The sequence below is a fragment of the Mizuhopecten yessoensis genome, unplaced genomic scaffold (assembly GCF_002113885.1).
Source record: "Mizuhopecten yessoensis strain PY_sf001 unplaced genomic scaffold, ASM211388v2 scaffold917, whole genome shotgun sequence".
Lineage (NCBI taxonomy): Eukaryota > Metazoa > Mollusca > Bivalvia > Pectinida > Pectinidae > Mizuhopecten > Mizuhopecten yessoensis.
The window spans coordinates 835,398-856,985 of record NW_018403786.1 but is presented as its reverse complement, the minus strand read 5'-3'; the positions used below and the strand labels follow the sequence as shown (position 1 = coordinate 856,985).

The following is a 21,588-nucleotide window of genomic DNA, read 5'->3' as shown; positions in this document are numbered from 1 at the left end:
TATATATATATATATATATGATATGATAATTTGGACCATTTATTAGAAGCTATCAAGATGCAGCCCTTATAAAAACACGTACTAGTATTGAAAAGAAAATCTCTGTATTTCAAGCCATTTTAGCAATACGAGCCGACTCATCTAAAGGGTAATTATTCAATGTGTTCGAGTTAAGCCTATAAGTAAATTCTATGTAATATCTTATAATCCACAAATGAACGTAGTTCCCATATTTTGTTGAGACATACTTTTGAAAATGATGCAAAATGGTTTTAAACATTTTTTTTTCATTTTTTCTTTCAATTTCGGTGATTTATGCATGTTTATTATGTTTCTTTCTTTCGCTGTGTCCTTACGGGTCCAATTTACCGCTGTGATATCATTGTTTTATTGTTGTCGAAACAGATAATACAACATTTAGCTTGATTGTTTTATGTCCTCTTATCTCTAATGACTGTCTTCATCTCATAATGTGTTTCTGTAAACGGTACTGTAATATATGTGGGTATTTCACAATAAACCTCATGTAAAAGTAATACATTATAACTACCCATGTTAAAACCTCAGATTCAAATGCCTTTGGATATGTGGTATGTAGTTCTATCTAACAAGCCAGTAAAAGTTTGCGATATTTTGCAAACATACTAGTCTATATTAGCATAACATACAAACATGTGTTTTTATCATTCTTCATTGAAATATAATCTTTGATTAAAACCTTTAAAATTGATATGATGCTACCTGTGATTTTTTGAAAGATTTGTTTTTTTTAGAAGGTGTACAGACTATAGAAAATGTACATCCTAAAAAGGTTAATAGATGCTCAGCCAATTATCCAATCAAGCTGTATATTGATAAACAATAAATTATAATGAAAAGAAATCAATGTTGTGTCTAGTTACCGAGGTGGTCAATTTTATGGGTAAAGCATATGAACAAACAAAATACTTTAATGCAAACAGAATGCATCGTCATTAATCTCCACAAGTTATGTATTCATCCTGTATTCAAATACAATAACGTGTTTTAAACAGCAGATATTCACCGAATAATATGTTGGATCTGACCGTAGGCATTATGAATAGTGCAGACAATGCCTTTTGTTTTATCTAAAGATTTCACATTCGTGACGTTACCCTTACGTTCCAAACTAAACTAACTTGATTCACGAGATGTTTACCATAGAACACTTACAAAAAAACTCTTAGCTTAGAGTACAAGTAATGTAATTTTGTCAATGGAGATCGTCGACTTTAACGTTGTCATAATTCGTTGCAAATAAATTTTGTGTGTCATCACAAATGTATTTATATTCATATTTAAACAACCTAGTCATCGGTGATATGAAATTTCTAGTAAATGATTATTTGAGTGATACAGTGAATGACGAAATGAACAATCTAGTAAATCAAAATACAAAGTCTCTATTAAATTATGATAAGAGCAACAACGTTAAGGGTAATATGAGCAATGTAGTAAAGATGCTATATGCAATTTGGTAAATGATAATACGAAAAAGCTAGTTAATGATGATAGGAACGATCTAGTAAAGATATGATCATTGCATCATTTTAAATAATAGTTAAATGATCCTTTAGAATATCTTATTTGAAATTCAATAACGCAATTTAGCACGCGGATATCATAATTTTATTTACCAACAACACTCATGATACTTCTTACTAACAGGCTATGGAACAATACAGCGGTTTTTAGAAGTCTCTGATAAACGAATGCGATTATTTGCATAACAACCAATAGTATACATAATTTCTTTGACTATATGGCCACATGACAGTTTATCGAAGGAGATACATTCAAGATATAGGTCGATTCAATTTTATCAGACAATAATGTCGCTTCAAATATAACAAAAGTCTGACAGTTTTAACCATACGGAATATTTTTATTAGAATGCAAGTCACCTTTTCTAACAGGAAAATAAAACACTAAAAACATTAACCATGAATAAAACACCACATACTTTTCACGTAAATCACAGTCATGCTTTCAAAATAACAAAAAAGGCATAAATATTATTTCGTGTTGCATTTAAGTTGTGTATACTTACAATAAAAAAACATACAATATCTGTTCACATGAATTATATTCCTTCTGCTATTCATACGAGCTATACGCAAAAAAAATAAATTCATTGATAAGGTGTTCAAATGAATCATTATAAAAGATTTGAGAGAATAACCAGATATATAACGGTGATATCTGATAAATATTCGCTGAGATTAAAAGAAGAACCATCTTCATGTCACGTTAAATTCTGGAGAAACCATCTTCGTGTTACGTTAAAGTCTGGAGAAAACCATCTTCGTGTTACGTTAAAGTCTGGAGAAAACCATCTTCGTGTTACATTAAAGTCTGGAGAAAAAACATCTTCGTGTTATGTTTAAGTCTGGATAATACCATCTTCGTGTTACGTTAAAGTCTGGAGAAAACCATCTTCGTGTTACGTTAAAGTCTGGAGAAAACCATCTTCGTGTTACGTTAAAGTCTGGAGAAAACCATCTTCATGTAACGTTAAAGTCTGGAGAAAACCATCTTCATGTTACGTTAAGGTCTGGAGAACAGTTTTTTTACTACGTTCGATTTACAAGGAATTCCTTTCTATCAGAAATAATTCCTTGACTTTTTTCGGATCAAAAGAGAACCATGTGTTGTTTAGATACCCTACAAACTTGGAGGTAAACCGTGTATGTGTTATGTCAAGTACATTTGTTTAATTATTGAAGAAATAAATACAAATGGATGTTTTATCCATAAATATTGAATCAATCCTAAATAAATTGAGCTTTTTATAGACTTTACTTGCCTCTTGTATATTATCTTAATGATCTAAAGATTGAAATGGATGTTTCTCATACAAATCATCGGGGGAAAACCTACCATAAGTTGCACACCAGGTAGCTGTCCTACGAAGCGTATACAGACAAGAATGCCACTTGTTAAAATTGTAGTTAATGGTTGTTCTTAACATTATTTAGTATGATCATCATTATCTGGTGCAGACAAAACTGGACACAGTTTAATATGCCAGAGAAGAATAAGAACTGATAATGCCCACTAATTCAATGATAGTACACCGGGTTACATGTTTACATAAGCACAAATATACTAAATTACACATGAATACAATCTATTAAGAAGGTAACAAAACGTAAAAAGAAAAATTCTTTACCAACCTACAAGTGACAGCGAACGCTCTTGCGTGAGCCCGCGAAGCGGGCTAACGAAGTGAGCTTCATCGGTAACACTTGCATCATTTGGAAAATCGCGCGTGCACAAATTTCGTTTATGGAAGCCGCTATTTTGGATCCACCGGATGTAGAATAATTTCAAATAAAATTAATCTATTTCAATACAGAAACATACGGTCTCGGATAACGTTTCTTTTCTTTTTCAATTTTAACGATTTCTATGACATAACGACGATTTCCTGGCCCATTTCTAAATATCGAGACCAAACCCCGCACACACAGATAAAACCTACGTACAATTTTTATACTGATGATTAGCGGTGTGGTCAAGTAAGACGGTACATGTTATAAAGAAATATGTCAGGCATCTTTGTTTTGTGATTCTGCTGTAGGCTACATTATGTGTATTGTTACATATGAAATACATGTAGTTTCTTTTACACAGTCAAATAGGAAAATTCAAATCATTAAGTCTTTTTTTTCCATCAAATTCAGAATAAGATCAGGTTGTAACAATAACAACACTATTATCATAGAAAAGTATCATATTGTTTGTGTGTAAGAAATCCAGTCTTGGGTCCATGTAAAAGAGCAACATTACGCAAGATACTTATATGTCAGGAGTAGGGTTGAAGGTTGTATTTTTTTCCCATTTTCGTAAAGTCTACAAACTCGGATTCGAACTGGCAATCCCGCGAATATCATGAAAAGTCAAATTGATCTATATCGTATATGTATTGTACTAATCAAATAACTCTAATGTAAGACTTAGAAAAAGGAGTGAGGAATGTAGCGAAACAGGACTGGGTCGATCGTCGGCGACTAGATAGCTCAATTTGCAGAGCGTCCGTCTAGAGTTCGGAGAGTCCCGGGTTCGAACCCCGGTGTCGCCGTGCATTTTTTCCTTTCCTGTTACATTGGTATATATGATTAAATCGGCTAACGTCCTCTTTAACATTACATACCGTAACGCATATAGTTATTATGGTACGAATTAAAAGTATGGTCCATACTACATTGCATAGGGATACATGTACATGTCTATTCCATTGATTTATATGATGTACAAGCGGCTTTATCAGGTGGTTACACTATTTTAATCAATATATTGAAATGTATTCAGTATAATTTGATTAAGCGTTCGCCTCTAGGTAGCAACTATCTTATATTAGGTTATATATTTTTTCAAAAGGAATTATTTGATAAGCGTAATATTTTATGTAAGTTTCTCAAACATATTGGAATCTTTGTTAAAGATCACACAACAATAACAAACAAATTCCACACCATTAAATCGTCTGATTTAAATCTATAACGGGAACTAATAGAAATGATGTGTAGTTGCCTTAACATTGTAAAGTTATGCTATCATTACATTTAATATCAGTGTTCCATGTATGTGACACCTCAACGCTTTAAATTAATTGGAGGACTAAGATCGGAATGTATCGGGGCTGTCAGTTAAATTTTATCACGGGCGCCCTCAGCAATGTCATTCGGGTTCATCAAAAGACCCAGTAAGGGCACCCTCAGCATTGTCATTCTAATTCATAAATATACCAAGTAAGGGCGCCCTCAGCATTGTCATTCTAATTCATAAATATACCAAGTAAGGGTGCCCTCAGCATTGTCATGTTAGTTCATCAATAGATACTGTCAGTGCGCCATCACCATTGGTATTCAAATTCATAAATAGACTGAGTAAGGGCGCCTTCAACAATACAACTTAAGTTCATTAATATACTTTGCAAAGGCGCCATCAGCATTGCCATAATAACCGGGTAAGGGCGTTCTCAGCATATTCATTCAAGTTCGTCAATAGACCGTGTAAGGGTGCCCACGGTATTGTCATTCAAGTTATCATTTTACCTTGTAAGGACACCCTCATCGTTGTCATTCATGCTCATCAATAAACCAATTAAGGGAGCCCTTATCGTTGTCATGTAAGTTGATAGATGGACCCAGTAAGAGCGCCCTCATCGTTGTCAATCATATTAATCGGTGGACCCAGTAAGGGAGGATTCAGCGTTTTCCTTTGCTTCCTTAAGGGCATCAAGCGCCTGTTCTGTTCCCTGTAAGGCCACACACAGGGACCGAATTATCTCCATTTTGTCACTTGCAATGTTTCCTTGATGTTTTGTCTGTAAAACATTACAATGATTAGATATTTTTGAAAAAAAGATACACTTCGTCAATATACCAGCAACAAATTAAAACTCGATACAAAACTCATACGATAGGACATTGGGAGACACCAGAAAAAGCGACAAAACACATTATTAATCCATATGACTTTTGTTTTGGACATCGTAACGTTTGAAATAAAACCCGAATTAATTAACATTGCGACGAAATCCATACGGTTTTTACGTAGAAACGCACTAATTTACACATGATTTACCAGAATAATGTATCAAAAACCCGTTTATTACTGATACAGCAACTAAATCTAACCATAATGTAACATGAATCATATCTACTCCTTTAAAATCTATTAAACTTTAAAAAATAGAACCTGGACGACCCACCCTGACTACATGTACATGCATATTCCTCGCAGTAAATATAACCTGGACAACCCGCCCTGACTACATGTACATGAATATTCCTCGCAGTAAATATAACCTGGACAACCCGCCCTGACTACATGTACATGAATATTCCTCGCAGTAAATATAACCTGGACAACCCGCCCTGACTACAGGTACATGAATATTCCTCATAGTAAATATAACCTGGACAAACCACCCTGACTACATGTACATGAATATTCCTCACAGTAAATATAACCTGGACAACCCACCCTGACAACATGTACATGAATATTCCTCGCAGTAAGTAGAACCTGGACAACCCACCCTGACTACATGTACATGAATATTCCTCACAGTAAATAAAACATGGACAACCCACCCTGACTACATGTACATTCATATTTTTCGCAGTAAATAGAACCTGGACAACCCACCCTGACTACATGTACATGAATATTCCTCACAGTATATAAAACCTGGACAACCCTCTCGGACTACATGTAAATGAATATTCCTCACAGTATATAAAACCTGGACAACCCACCCTGACTTCATGTACATGAATATTCCTCTCAGTAAATAAAACATGGACACCCCACCCTGACTGCATGTACTTGTATATTCCTCACAGTAAATAAACCCTGGACAACCCACTCTGACTACATGTACATGAATATTCCTCTCAGTAAATAAAACATGGACAACCCACCCTGACTGCATGTACTTGTATATTCCTCACAGTAAATAAAACATGGACACCCCACCCTGACTGCATGTACTTGTATATTCCTCACAGTAAATAAACCCTGGACAACCCACTCTGACTACATGTAAATGAATATTCCTCACAGTAAATATAACCTGGACAACCCGCCCTGACTGCATGTACATGAATATTCCTCACAGTAAATAAAACCTGGACAACCCACTCTGACTACATGTAAATGAATATTCCTCACAGTATATAAAACCTGGACAACCCACCCTGACTACATGTACATGAATATTCCTCACAGTATATATAATCTGGACAACCCACCCTGACTACATGTACATGAATATTCCTGGCAGTAAATGGATCCTGGACAAACCACCCTGGCTACATTCATGACTACATGGATATTCCTTACGTTAAATAGAACCTGAACAACCAACCCTGACTACATGTAATAGGGTATTCCTCGGTATAAATGGAATCTGGTCGAAATTCCCTTACATCAAACAAAATCTGGACAGCTCATACTGTTTAGCACAAGGGTTTCCGAACATTCCCCTTACATCGTGTAGACCCTAGACAGATACCACTGACAGGAACATCGATATCTCTAACATCCCCTGGCCACCAACAGAACTTGGACCGCTCACACTTACTGGAACACGAGTCTCTCAACATTAACTCAGATGCAACAGGAACCGGAGCGCTCGCACTGACTAATACAGGGATCTCCAAAATGTATCCTCTCATCCGAAAGAACCTACAGAGCTAACACCAAAAGGAACATGGATATTCAAACATTACTCCATAAGAAAATAAAACCTTGACTTCTCACAATGAGTGGAAAATGCGTCCCCTGCACTACCTTCAAAATATAGTTGTTTTTGCAAGAACAAGCCTTCGCGGTTTTGCAATGTTGAAATTAAATCTTTCTAAAGATTTGTTTCAGCAAAAACAAAATAACACAAAAAAATGTCTTCGAGCAATTTGTAGTGCTATACAGTAATTCATAAAGAATATACATACCAGTATGTCCTTCTGTGCCATTCCCTCCTTGAAGTTTTTCTTCACTTTTGCCACAATATCGACAGCTTTAGGACAGTTAAGTTTCATGACGAGAAGTCTACAGAATAAGTAAAAATAAGGATGAAGCAGTGTCAACACACAAGGTGAAACCATACTTCAGCGTCAACTCACAAGGTGAAAACATACTTCAGCGTCAACTCACAAGAACAAATTATACCACAGTGTCAACACACAAGTGCAAAGTTAGAATTGTAAATTGAGAGGGAATAACAAATAAGTTAATAGAGTATTACACTGACACTGTAATATCTTTATCATACTTCATGATGGATTTACACTAACTCTTCAATTTCTCTTACATACTTTATGATGGATTAACACTAACGCTGGAGGTTCGTTGACATACTTCATGATGGATGAACACTTACACTGTAATTACTTTGACATACTTTATGATGGATTAACACTTACACTGTAATTACTTCGACATACTTTATGATGGATTGACACTAATTCTGTAATTACTTTGACATACTTTATGATGGATTAACACTAACACTGTAATTACTTTGACATACTTTGTGATAAATTAACACTAAAACTGTAATTACTTTGACATACTTTATGATGGATTAACACTAACACTGTAATTATTTTGACATACTTTATGATGGATTAACACTAACACTGTAATTACTTTGACATACTTTATGATGGATTAACACTTACACTGTAATTACTTTGACATACTTTATGATGGATTAATACTTACACTGTAATTACTTTGCCATACTTTATGATGGATTAAGACTAACACTTTTGCTTCGTTAACTTACTTTTGAATTTCGGTTGAAGCTGCTTCAAGGTTATCTCTAGGTTGCTGATACGGTGTGCTGGTAGATTCTGAAAAAAGACAAGTATATCTAACTAATGCGTTTACCTGTAATATATCATCATAATTAAAATGATAAAATATGAATGCCTATATTTTTCACACTAATAAATATAAGATATACACTGATCAATTGATTTTTTATTCAACTTTGATAAACAAAAACAAAAAAAAAACAGTAATTCAAATTGATAAGATAAGTATCTCACATTAACCGCGGTTGATCAGTTTGAAAATGTAAAATAGGCATATTACTAGAAAATGCCGGCTTTACGTGATGCATTGGTATTAAGGCAGAACGATAACAATGTATTTACAAAACTGTTGCTACATGTCAGAGGAGAGTTATTTTTCTCATAAGGATTGTGTAAATAAGTGTGATCATATAATGTTAAATTGCATCAATAAATATACATATAAATATTATAAAAGCAGAAAAATGATCCTTATTTATATATAAATAATACAAAGCACGAAGACTAGTATAATCGGCTCTTCGTCCCGTTTCACATGTATTAAATAGCTATAAATAGGTTTAAATGTCCATGTGACGGTAAAAATATAAATAAAACAAAACAGGAAGACTAGTATAATCTATTATATCGATTATACTAGTCTTCGTGTTTTGTTTTATTTAAGTTTTTACCGTCACATGGACATTTAAAACTGTTTATCGCTATATACATATATATACCAACTAATCAAAATATTAAAACCAAGTCTCAACAGGCCACAGTAAAATTTTACGCTAAATTGACCACCAATCTTTTTTTACATACTAATGCAATCTCTTCTATTAATCAGGGAGGAAATCTTTCAAGTTTTTTTCGAAATAAAGAGGGGCTGTCAGCAGGGCGATCCAATCGGACCTTATATATTTATTCTATGTGTAGAAGTACTTGCTATAAGATTAAGACTTAATAAGAATAGTAAAGGTATTAATGTAGATAATGTTCCTATTTTATTATCTCAGTATGCAGACGATACCTCAATTATAGTAGATGGTACAAAAAGATCTATGAAAGAATCATTTAATGAATTAAACAGTTTTGCAAAATTTCTGGATTAAAAGTAAATAAAAGATAATAATGATACTTACTTTCCAGAGTGGAACTTACAATGGGGAATTACAAAATTTACAGTTTTAGGCATTGAATTTAATGTGGACTTGCACCAAATTCAAAAACTAAACTATGATAAAAAAAATAGTAAAGCTCAAGGCATTAATTAAAATATGGAATGGAAGGATTTTAACACCAATAGGAAAAAATAATATTATAAAGTCCCTTCTTATATCACAGTTTAATCATATTTTTATTTCTTTACCAAATCCAGAAGAATGCTTTATTAAAAAACTGAATACTGAACTTCATATTTTTTTATGGAACAGCAAATCAGATAAAATAAAAAGAGACATTGTTATTAAGAATTATCTGGAAGGGGGACTCAAAATGCTACATTTACAATCATTTATAGAATCTTTAAAATTAAGCTGGATTAGGAGACTATATACAACAAAAGGAAAGTGGCATATTTTTTTTAAGTTATACGAAAATAGAAATATTATAGCTGATTGTGGTACTGATTATATGCTAAAATGCCAGAAGAGTTGTAAAAAATTATTTTGGAAAGATGTGCTATTAAGTTGGTGCAAGCTAGCTGAAAAAGTTGCAAATTTTGGAAACAAAAAGGTAAATATTCTCAAATCACCCATTTGGTATAATAAATCAATAAAAATACAAAACAAGAGTATATTTTATACGGAATGGTATAGGAAAGGGGTAACAATAGTTTATGACTTAATTAAAGAAAGAGGAAATAAATTGTTTTAAAGCCATCAAGAGTTTACAGAGAAATTTGACATTCATACAAATTTTCTCACTTATCAAGGTGTCATTAATTCCACAAAGAAATCCATTTCACATGAGGATGTTTCTAATTTGAATGTAGATCATCCATATATCCCAATTAATATGGAAATTTTTCTTGAACACAAAAAAGGAACTAAAGACTTTCACCATGTGCTATGCCAAAATAATACAATATCTACCGGTAGAAAGAAGTGTGAGGAAATATTTGAATTTAACACAGAGATATGGAAGAAAATATATACCATTCCCTTTAAAATTAGTAAAAACACAAAACTACAGTGGCTTCAATTTAGAATCAATCAACAGATTTTAACTACTAATTCATATCTTTATAAAATAGGTCTTGTTAAAAGTCCATATTGTTTTCATTGTAAAACTGACACAGAAACTATAGTTCATGCATTATGTAAGAAGTACAAGTGTTTTTAACAGATTTTGAATCATTACTAGATGTGTTATTAATTCCATTTGCTTTTAATAAAGAATCTTTTATCTTTGGTTTCTATGATAGAAAAAACAATGTTGATAATTTAGTACTTCTTATCATTAAACTATATATTTATAAGGCTAGATGTCTGCAAACTGGTCTATCAGTTTTAGCTTTGAAAAACTTAATTAAAGATATTTACAATACTCAAAAATACATTGCTGTAGGTAATGGTGAAAATTATCTCACTAATTTTAAAAGGGAATGGAAAAAATGGGAAAGATTACTGCAGGCCATATAACTGAAATGTAAATTAATTATAATAACATAGTACCAATGTAATTCCTGTTAAAAGTAGCCTATGTACAAAAATGTACACAATATTGAACAATAAGCCCTTGTCAAATCCTTTGACACCTCTCCAACCTTCCTTTTTCTTTCTTGTCCCTCTCTCTCTTTAATACTCTTTTCTTTCCTATAAATGTATCCTGGTTTCAGCATGTGAAAATAGTCAAACTGTTTGTTTTTTCTTTTTTTTTGTATTTGTGTGCTTCTCAACTACAATGCATACAATATTATTCTATGTATCTTGTTTCAAACTTATAAAGAAAATAATTGTTTTTCTGCATTGGTACCCAAATCGATGTAATAATATAAGAATGTTAAAAAAATGTCAAGACAAACAAAAAACTTGTGTGAAAATTAAGAATGTGAGACTGAAATATGATGTGTTATGTTTAATGTACTGTTGAAAAAAAACCACCCGAAGACTAGTATATTCTATTATATCGATTATACTAGTCTTCGTGTTTTGTTTTATTTAAGTTTTTACCGTCACATGGACATTTAAAACTGTTTATCGCTATATATATATATATATATACTAACTAATCAAAATATTAAATCCAAGTCTCAACAGGCCAAAGTAAAACTTTACGCTAAATTGTCCACCAATCTTGTGTACTTCGTGACGTCATGTTACTATTGTAGTGTGATGACATGTTATTGTGACGTCACGACGTTGTTCTTTTGAATAAACCTGAAGAGCCCTGTGAAGGGTGAAAGCAGCTAGTTTTTAGTCGGTCGTTAATCTTATTTTTTCTATATTTACTTCCTTCACATGGACATTTAATTCCTTTTTATTATATATATATATTAAACAAACGTCGTTACAACGCATCACGATGTTTTACCTGTGACCTTTAGTTGTATTTGATAATATTCTCTCTTTCCAATAAAGCCTTACCCTTCCTCGCTGCCTGTAGAAAATAATATTCTGTAGTGGCATTGTCCTCCGGAGTTTGATCTTTCTTTGCGGGTTCAGCTCCCATCTTGGTTAGTGATGCCGGCAGTGACAGGTCGGTACATTCATGGCCTGACAGTGTTTTCAGTATCTTTTTTGCAGATGGTCTGTCATCAGGATCTATGTTGAACATGGATTTCATCAGATCTATTATGCGACTGCAGTACTTGATTCCATCAAAATTTGGCAGCTAAAAGAAGTACCATAATCATTGAAAATTGTTGTAGTATCGTTCCGTTACTGGAATTCCTATAGATTATGTCAATCCGTAATATGTATGAAACCGGAAGTGAGAATACATACAGAGTAGTGTCATGGCTGATACACATGTGTTCTCTGATCTATCCATGCCATCTAAACCACAATACACGACATAACATCACAATTGTTACTATTTTGGCAGCAAATCTGATAAAATATTAATAAATCATTAATACTCTACAGGCTAACACTTATGGTGAATGGCGAATTATGGTGATATTTTGTATCATTAAACAAAACGCATCACGTATATTAAACTCCATAGGCTAGGTCAATTTAACAGCATTAAGAAACCGCAGATCATTACGATAACTTTTGGAAATACATTTTTTATTCTTATTGACTATCTCGTAGTTACTACTGATACAGATAAGATATCATACCGCATTGTACAATAACGTTGAACATAGTCATACTTTAACAGATATTACAACAACGATAACTTTAAACGCAGCCTTATTTATTAAGACAAGATATCTCACAACTGATAACATACCTTGTGGTTCTTTATATTATTGACGGCTTTTCTTTCTCTGTCAGAAGAAAACGCAAAGTGCATTTCAGCCATCTCATAAGCAGTACATCCGAGACTCCAAATATCTGTCTGCAATAATAGCCAACAATAAATAGGTTAATTAGAAACTAGGTGTCGACAATACGAGCAATGAAACACAGCGTCCCTTGTGATTACATTTACGAGTTCTTGCTTGAATATGTGTGAAAACTTAAAAGAAATGACAAAACTTTTAAATTTGAAAATACAATTGTAAACAATTTCAAACACAAAATATAATTACTCTATTGTTTTGCTTGATGCATCAAAATCAACACTGATGCCCTATATTCATATTCTAAGTTATATAACCGATTCTATTGTTCTGATAGAATAAGCACTAGTCGAGGTCAAGGTATAGACAGACACCATACGAAGTCAATACAGAAGGACATACTACGAGAACTAATCATGGCGAAACTAATAATTATTTGTAGATTTGGAAATATTTATTTACGATTTGTGCTTCATAGTTAGTTTTTGTATATTTTGGTGGTATTCACCTTAAAATACAATTCTCTTTTCTTTTTCAATTCTACATGGTATATACTTTCTATTATTACTCTTCCTTTGTCAATATTTCATAAGAATTGTGTCCAGGTGGCAAGTAAAAATACGTCTTGTTCCTGCTCCCGCTTCCATTACTCTAAAACGTAAGTACGAATTTCTAAGCCGGACAATACCTTCTTTCAACTTATTTCCTTCTTTAAGACCAGAGCTTTAAGTAGACCACTGAGAGTATTCTGACGCTCTAAAATCAACTTTGACTCTTGGGTACTCTTATAGACCCTCGAAAATTTAATAAAAATTGTTTTGGACTTCTAAAGTTGGTGAAGGTCAAAGGTCAACTGAAAGCCATGCCTACTACCAACTAGTAGTAAGTATAGATGCTTGTTGCATGTAAGTACTTTGTCAATACTATATTGTTATTACATATACATATTCTTTGTACCTTCTGTCCATATTCCTCTTTCTTCAGTACTTCTGGACTCATATACCGTGGTGTTCCTATTCTTATTGAGTGTTTTGACGGGTCGACGAAGTCGGTAATCCTGCAAAATACATACTAATTCATATTCATTTTGTAAAATCACGATTCATTAAAACAATCCTCTGCAATAAAAGAAAGTATGAGTATATACTTACATTATGTATATATTTTCATAAGCAGACACAACGATATATGTAAAAAGTAATGATGCCTTTATTCTGAAACCGAGGCTGCCTTCAACAAATCATCCATATACAAGATATGATATATAATAAATCATCGTATCAGACACTGAATATATATGTGGAGACATCTATGATGTACGCCACATGGGAGATAACTCGACCTGTCTGCTATAACAAGAAATAATTTAAAACAAACATGAGTGTACAATATGCAGTTTAAGGGTCTTGGTCTTCAAGGAGTTATATTTGCATTCTATTCTTCATGCATCAAATAATCCTTGATTTGAAAAGAACACCAACTTTTTTATCCAAATCACTTTAATGAATAATTAGATAGTTATGAAATAGATACTAAATACATAATTATCAAACTTAACTGCTACTAATAATGTTTATGTAAGCCAAACATCCAATCTCCGTAAAAACACCCCATGGTGTTACCCATGTACCAATGCACTATGGATATCAATGTTCGTACAAACACACCCAATTATGTAGTAAATGTGACAATCAATGTTCCTACAAATACACCCCCTGATGTAGTCTATGTACAAGTGAACTCTGAATATCATGGTCGTACAAATACACCCCTGATGTAGTCTTTGTACAAGTGAACTCTGAATATCATGGTCGTACAAATACACCCCCTGATGTAGTCGATGTACAAGTGAACTCTGAATATCATGGTCGTACAAATACAACCCTGATGTAGTCTATGTACAAGTGAACTCTGAATATCATGGTCGTACAAATACACCCCCTGATGTAGTCTATATACAAGTGAACACTGAATATCATGGTCGTACAAATACACCCCCTGATGTAGTCTATGTACAAGTGAACTCTGAATATCATGGTCGTACAAATACAACCCTGATGTAGTCCATATACCCACGTTCCATGATTATTGAAAGGTTCATCTTGCATTTTTTCTTTCATACCCTGTTCAGTTTACGGATAGATGAACGCGTGCTGGCATTGTCTTATTGTAGTCAGTAGGTACTGTGTCTGCCTTGAATACCTACCTTGATATGCCGAAGTCGCTTATTTTGATTATGTGTCCCGCTGTCAACAAAATGTTTTTTGTCTTGATATCACGATGTAGAACTTTTTTCCGGTGAAGGTACTGTAATGATATCAGTATTCCAATTAAGGATATTGTAACTGATAAGATATGAATATATGAATACATTTATAAGATTGTAAATTTGTCAATAGTATAAACTCAGATTGTGAAACTGTCTTTGAATTTGAATATAATAGCGAATTTGTCTAAACTATGTATAATGCTTTCAAAAACATATGAAACAACCCCTATTAGATTTGTTCCATTATCAGAAGAAAATTGAAAAAATAAATAAATGATAAGTAACATTTTCTACTCATTACCGCAGTTTGTATTGACACATTTTGGTGACTAAAGTTAAAATACACTATGTAGTTTTCTTAAAACACAGCAACAACATCAAGACCTCAAGCTTTTCCTGTCTACATTAGGTTACTAACTTACTTGTGACACATGCTTAGAAAGAGCTATTTTAATGATGCTATAAAGATATCTTAAAATAACAGCTAGCCGTACCTTCAAACCGTCAGCTATTTGTTTGAGAAAGTTGACGAACATATCCTCTGACATCTTAGATTCTCGCTTCCTGATGTACGCATATAGGGTTCCTTCTGAGCAGTATTCCATAATCAGACATACCCGTTTCCCATCTATGAAAGAGTCCACAAAGCGAACAACATTATGATGTTTTGCTGATTTCAGAATTTCTTCCTCTCTGTTGACCAGTTCTCGTTCCCGACTCTCTTGACCTACCGCTAGCTCAACGATTTTTAAGGCGTAAAACTGGATATAGAAAAAAAAACATTGTTTGTATTTACTGTGATAAAGGAACGAATTGTAGAAATTAATGAACTTGAGGTTTATCGACACATTACAATATGTTTTTTGCATTGATGCTTAATATCTTTACTATCACACACTCTGGCTTTATATGCACCACCGTGATACAGTAAAGGTAAGTGTTGAGACATTTTTTACGATCAGGACCTGAAAATTCCTTCAATTTTTATAAGGATATTTAATTAAAGCTGTTAAGTTGTTGTTTATGTCATACATTTTACCGGATAATTGTGTTGTTTTTTTTTTCAAATTATATTTGTTTTTAACTGGTACTGTTTATTAGCTCACTAATTTATATTCTATCTGACATTGTTAATAACTTTATGAGGTATGCATTATCACATTAATCAATTAGAGACTTTGATAACATAATCACCTACACCGGGAACCTCTATTAGGACAAAGTTAGCCCGGGATTAATCTGGCCCTGACACTAGCTTTAGACATTTTGAGAGATGGATGTCAGGTGTGGGACATCTGTCTGTCAAACTGTTCCAGTCTTGTGTCTGGGCCAAAGGCAACTTGGGCTAGACACCATCAGACATCTGTCTATCAAACTGTCTAAGTCTGGTGTCAGGAACACAGGAAACCCGGGCTATACTCAACCGGACACCTGTCTGTCAAACTGTCTAAGTCTGGTGTCAGGGCCACAGGAAACCCGGGCTATACTCCGCCAGACGTCTGTCTGTCGAACTGTCTAAGTCTGGTGTCAGGAACACAGGAAACCCGGGCTAGACTCCATCAGTCATCTGTCTATCAAACTGTCTAAGTCTGGTGTCAGGGCCACAGGAAAACCGGGCTATACTCCACCAGACGTCTGTCTGTCGAATTGTCTAAGTCTGGTGTCAGGGCCACAGGAAACCCGGGCTATACTCCACCAGACGTCTGTCTGTCGAATTGTCTAAGTCTGGTGTCAGGAACACAGGAAACTCGGGCTAGACTCAACCGGACATCTGTCTGTCAAATTGTTTAGTCTTGTTTCAGGGCCACAGAAAACTCGAGCTAGGATAAAGTGTAACATTGGATATTTTAGACAAATTATTTATATCTGATGGAATAAGTAAAACAATTAACTCATAGAAGTGAGACATCAAGTCAAAATTAACGAATGTCTATGCAAACATGAGTGTGGTTGTTAAAATACTACAGAAAAGCATTTCACCGGTATCAATTATCAACATGTATTTATCTAGCTGACTGGTGGAGTCACAGTACAGATACAGTACTGTTTTGTTACTACAACACATACACTAGGATATAACGATACAGTTCTTACTCAAAGCTTTACGTATTGTTCACGGTTTGGATGTGAATAGTCTTGTGTATTTCTATAACCTTGAGTATTGTTCATTGTTCAGATGTGTATACACTGCTTATGTATTCCTAAAATCACACACAATATTGCACTCAAACCACACTCTGATAATATCATTATATAGCCTTCATGTATATGGCTGATATCCTAGACAGGGCGGAACTGCATTGACAGTCCCGAGTGGCAGGATATGGCGGACATGCATACAATTATACATGTTATTGTAATATCATATGGTATTGTGCTGGCCTGTCAATAGTGTTGCTAGGAGTGACACTAGCAGATTATTGAAAACTCGCTATGGAGGTACCGTACGAGTTTGTGGTAGGAAGATGCATTTTAATGGTTACCAGTCCACTTATGCTTATCATGTGAATTCCTGTGGGCTAAAGGTATGATTGGATGGAGGTTTTGGTTCTCCAGCTGGTTGGAGATGTTGGTCACTCTCGCGATGGGCAGGAGCGGTTATCGGTATGGTACGAGTTCGTGCAAACTCTGCTAGGTCAGAGAACAGGTGGCTTTATGGCCGGTGCCTGTCTTACTCTTGCGTGTCCTTGGAATAATGTCCGCCCGAGGACTACCCTGGAGGACTATTTGGTTAGCCTGCCCACCATATACTGAGGTTTACATTAAACATTTTGTTTTGTGGGTTTTTTTTACTATGCGAATTAATCATGAAATAAATAGACTTCATCACATTGCCGATATCCCAGACACAAGATAAACATTACTATACGCTTTGTAAGAATAACCCTACTGAGAAAAACGTTTATTACTACAATATTCATTAAATTACTTTATAATTCGTTGTTGCGAGTCTTCCTAACTACCTGAGTGGAGATGGAAAATAAATACTGAAAGGGGAGGGGTTATAGTACCGAAAAGGGAAGGGTAATATTACTGATCAAAGGTGGTGGTAATAATAATGAAAGGGCAGAGGCTAACGTACTGAAATTGGAGGGGTTATAGTAATGAAAGGGGGGAGTTATATTACTGAGAGGGGACCGGAGAAGTAATAGTACTAAAAGGGGAGGGGTAATATTACTGATAGGGAAGGGGTAATAGTAATGAAAGGGGAGGGATAATATTACTGAGAGGGGAGGGTAATAGTAATGAAAGGGGAGGGATAATATTACTGAGAGGGGAGGGTAATAGTAATGAAAGGGGAGGGGTAATAGTAATGAAAGGGGAGAGGTAATAGTAATGAATGGGGAGGGGTAATAGTAATGAAAGGGGAGGGATACTATTACTGAGAGGGGAGGGTAATAGTAATGAAAGGGGAGGGGTAATAGTAATGAAAGGGGAGAGGTAATAGTAATGAATGGGGAGGGGTAATAGTAATGAAAGGGGAGGGATACTATTACTGAGAGGGGAGGGTAATAGTAATGAAAGGGGAGGGGTAATAGTAATGAAAGGGGAGAGGTAATAGTAATGAATGGGGAGGGGTAATAGTAATGAAAGGGGAGGGATACTATTACTGAGAGGGGAGGGTAATAGTAATGAAAGGGGAGGGGTAATAGTAATGAAAGGGGAGAGGTAATAGTAATGAATGGGGAGGGGTAATAGTAATGAAAGGGGAGGGATACTATTACTGAGAGGGGAGGGTAATAGTAATGAAAGGGGAGGGGTAATAGTAATGAAAGGGGAGAGGTAATAGTAATGAATGGGGAGGGGTAATAGTAATGAAAGGGGAGGGATACTATTACTGAGAGGGGAGGGTAATAGTAATGAAAGGGGAGGGGTAATAGTAATGAAAGGGGAGAGGTAATAGTAATGAATGGGGAGGGGTAATAGTAATGAAAGGGGAGGGATACTATTACTGAGAGGGGAGGNGGGGGGGGGGGGGGGGGGGGGGGTTATATTACTGAAGGGGGATTATAGTAATGAAAGGCAGCATTACTTGTACTGAAAGGGGAGGGGTAATAGTACCGAAAGGGGAGGTATACTAGTACTACAAGGGGAGTAGAATAGTACTGAAATCGGAGGGGTGATAGTAATGAAAGGGGAATGGTAATAGTACTGAGAGGGGAATGGTAATAGTACTGAGAGGGGTATGGTAATAGTACTGAGAGGGGAATGGTAATAGTCATGAGAGGGGAATGGTAATAGTAATGAGAGGGGAATGGTAATAGTACTGAGAGGGTAATGGTAATAGTACTGAGAGGGGAATGGTAATAGTACTGAGAGGGGATGAGTACTAGTACTAAAAGTAAAGAATGACAGTACTGAAAGGGCGGAATTATATAATTGAGAGGATATGAGTACTAGTACTAAAAGAGAGGGGGTAGTACTGAAAGGGTAGGGGTAATAGTACTGAAAGGGTAGGGGTAATAGTACTGAAAGAAGAGGTGTAATAGTAACGAAAGGGGGATAAAATAGTTCTGAAAGGCGAAGGATAATAGTAATGAAAGGGGAGGAGTACTTGTACGGAAAGGGGAGGGGTAATAGTACCGAAAGGGAGGTATTCTAGTACTGCAATTTGAGGGGTTATTGTATTAAAAAGGGAGGGTATTTATACTGAGATAAGATGCGGTGTTTGTGAAGAAATATTAGTAATTAAAGAGTCTATACACAATATCAAAGGGTTATATTTTCAATCTTATTTACATTACAAAAAAAGAGTCACGTGCCTTACTGATGAAATGCGTGTATAAATATATAAAACAGTGACCCGTATTTTGAACTTAATACCTGGAATTTAAATTACACTTTGGAGGAGACGGTTATAAAACACAGGCACAAACCTTTAGCCGACCTCTGCTTTGCTTCGGTTAAAACTATCCCGATTGCATTGTTATAGGCACATACAAGCAAATGATTTATTTATATTAGTATCGAGACATGAAATACAAACACCAAATCAACGGTATATTGATATAGATATCGGAATGACGTTTGGCAAGAAAGGTATTCAGAAAGAAATCTATATCTACCTGTATTGTTATCGCTCGTGCTGAATACCCGGAGTTATCAATAGCGTGCATGCTCTATACACGAGCTCACGAAATCATTCAGCTAAAAGTTAGTTAAACGAACTTAACAGTAAAAAAGCATTATCATGAACACTTTTAGTTGAATGAAATTATTGGATAGTCACATTTTCTATATACAAATGATGACGAATAGTTTGAACACTGAAATACCAATACATCAAATAGCACAGTGTTAGCATGTCGTTCTTAACCAGGAAGTTTAAAAAAGAACATTGAATGACAATAGAGAATTATACCTGTCCGCTTGAGGTCGCGCCAGATTGTTGCTCCTTAGTCACCTTGTACACTACTCCGAAAGTCCCTTGGCCGATCTGCTCATATTCAACGTAGGGACCGTATCTCCGTCGAAGTGATGCCGCCATGTTGTTCTGTGTACAGTATAAGTGTTAAACTGACAGCCGTTCAAACATGGATACCGGCCAAGTCATGTAATCCTTAGCAACGACAATCGAATCATTATCTGGTTAAACGTATTTTCCCAAAGTCTAAATATAGCACTGAGAAGCGGTAAAATTCCAACGGAAAACTACACAAGTTTCAGAGGTTTTTTTTTTAATTCTAATTTTAATTGTCAGAATGTTCTTATGCATCGATTTAATCTACCGTTATTCATTCGTCAATTAATAAGGATATAGAAATGTCGCTACGATATCAACGCATAATGGTGGAGTTCCGTCACAACCTAGAGTTTACGTATATATGTACATGTGAATTGAATTACTGTTGTATATTACTATCAAATGACATACCTGTAACATAACAGTTACATAATTACTTAATACAATAATGGGTTTTATCTGAAGCCGCGCGTCTGTGCATATTTCCAGGATAAAAGCATAGGATTTTGTATATGATAAATTCAGGTAGCATTAACAATATTGTTTTCCATAGAAATGAAGTATGGAATTCCGTTATCACCTAGATCAATTAGTCCCTTCATAGTGAAAAAAAAAGGGGGGCTAAATTTGGCATGTGTTGCTTATAGCAAACATGACCTCGGATTTCCAAAATATTTTATCTTAGTTACAACTATATGTATTATATTTAAAAGTATGTTTTATGAAGCTCACAATACAAATGAATACGAACAGTGAGAGCTATGAAATTACAATATCTCAAACAGCACAGTGTTAACATGTCGTCAACAACCAGGAAGTTTAAAAAATATCATTCTAAAGACTAAACTTAATAAAACAATGTTACCTGTCCGCTTGAGATCCCACCGGATTATCCCACCGGATTGTTGTTCCTTCTATACTGTGTACTCTTCTGTAAAGTCCCTTGGCCGATCTGCTTAACTTCAATGTAAGGCCCATATCTCGGAGGAGGTGAGTTTGCCAGGTCGTTTTGTGCACAATATAAATGTTAAAATGACTCCACGCTCAAACGTGGATACCTGCCAAT

At 34.8% G+C, this 21,588-nt stretch overlaps 1 protein-coding gene across 2 annotated transcripts; it reads right to left on the bottom strand.

The window, feature by feature from the left end:
* Positions 1–3,697: 3,697 nt before the first annotated feature.
* Positions 3,698–21,588, bottom strand: LOC110454711 (serine/threonine-protein kinase Nek6-like). Of its 2 annotated transcripts, XM_021504381.1 has the most exons (10): positions 21,388–21,588; positions 20,421–20,552; positions 15,553–15,819; positions 14,996–15,096; positions 13,747–13,846; positions 12,738–12,845; positions 11,924–12,170; positions 8,324–8,390; positions 7,488–7,584; positions 3,698–5,353 (listed from the first exon to the last, which is right to left on the bottom strand). In XM_021504381.1, the coding sequence occupies exons 2-10, from the start codon at positions 20,544–20,546 to the stop codon at positions 5,207–5,209; spliced, it is 1,260 nt and encodes a 419-aa protein (XP_021360056.1). In that variant the 5' UTR covers positions 20,547–20,552; positions 21,388–21,588; the 3' UTR covers positions 3,698–5,206. The 2 variants fall into 2 exon arrangements, with proteins under 2 accessions (XP_021360056.1, XP_021360045.1); XM_021504370.1 differs by lacking the exon at positions 21,388–21,588 and having other exon boundaries at positions 20,421–20,647.

Bases quoted from the DNA above. Each gene is read 5' to 3' on its own strand.
- LOC110454711 (XM_021504381.1), bottom strand. From the start codon at position 20,546: ATGGCGGCATCACTTCGACGGAGATACGGTCCCTACGTTGAATATGAG. The intron at 15,820-20,420 runs GTATAATTCTCT...TTCTATATCCAG, and splicing joins GCGCGACCTCAAGCGGACAG to TTTTACGCCTTAAAAATCGT. The intron at 12,846-13,746 runs GTACAAAGAATA...CTATTATTGCAG, and splicing joins AAGAGGAATATGGACAGAAG to ACAGATATTTGGAGTCTCGG.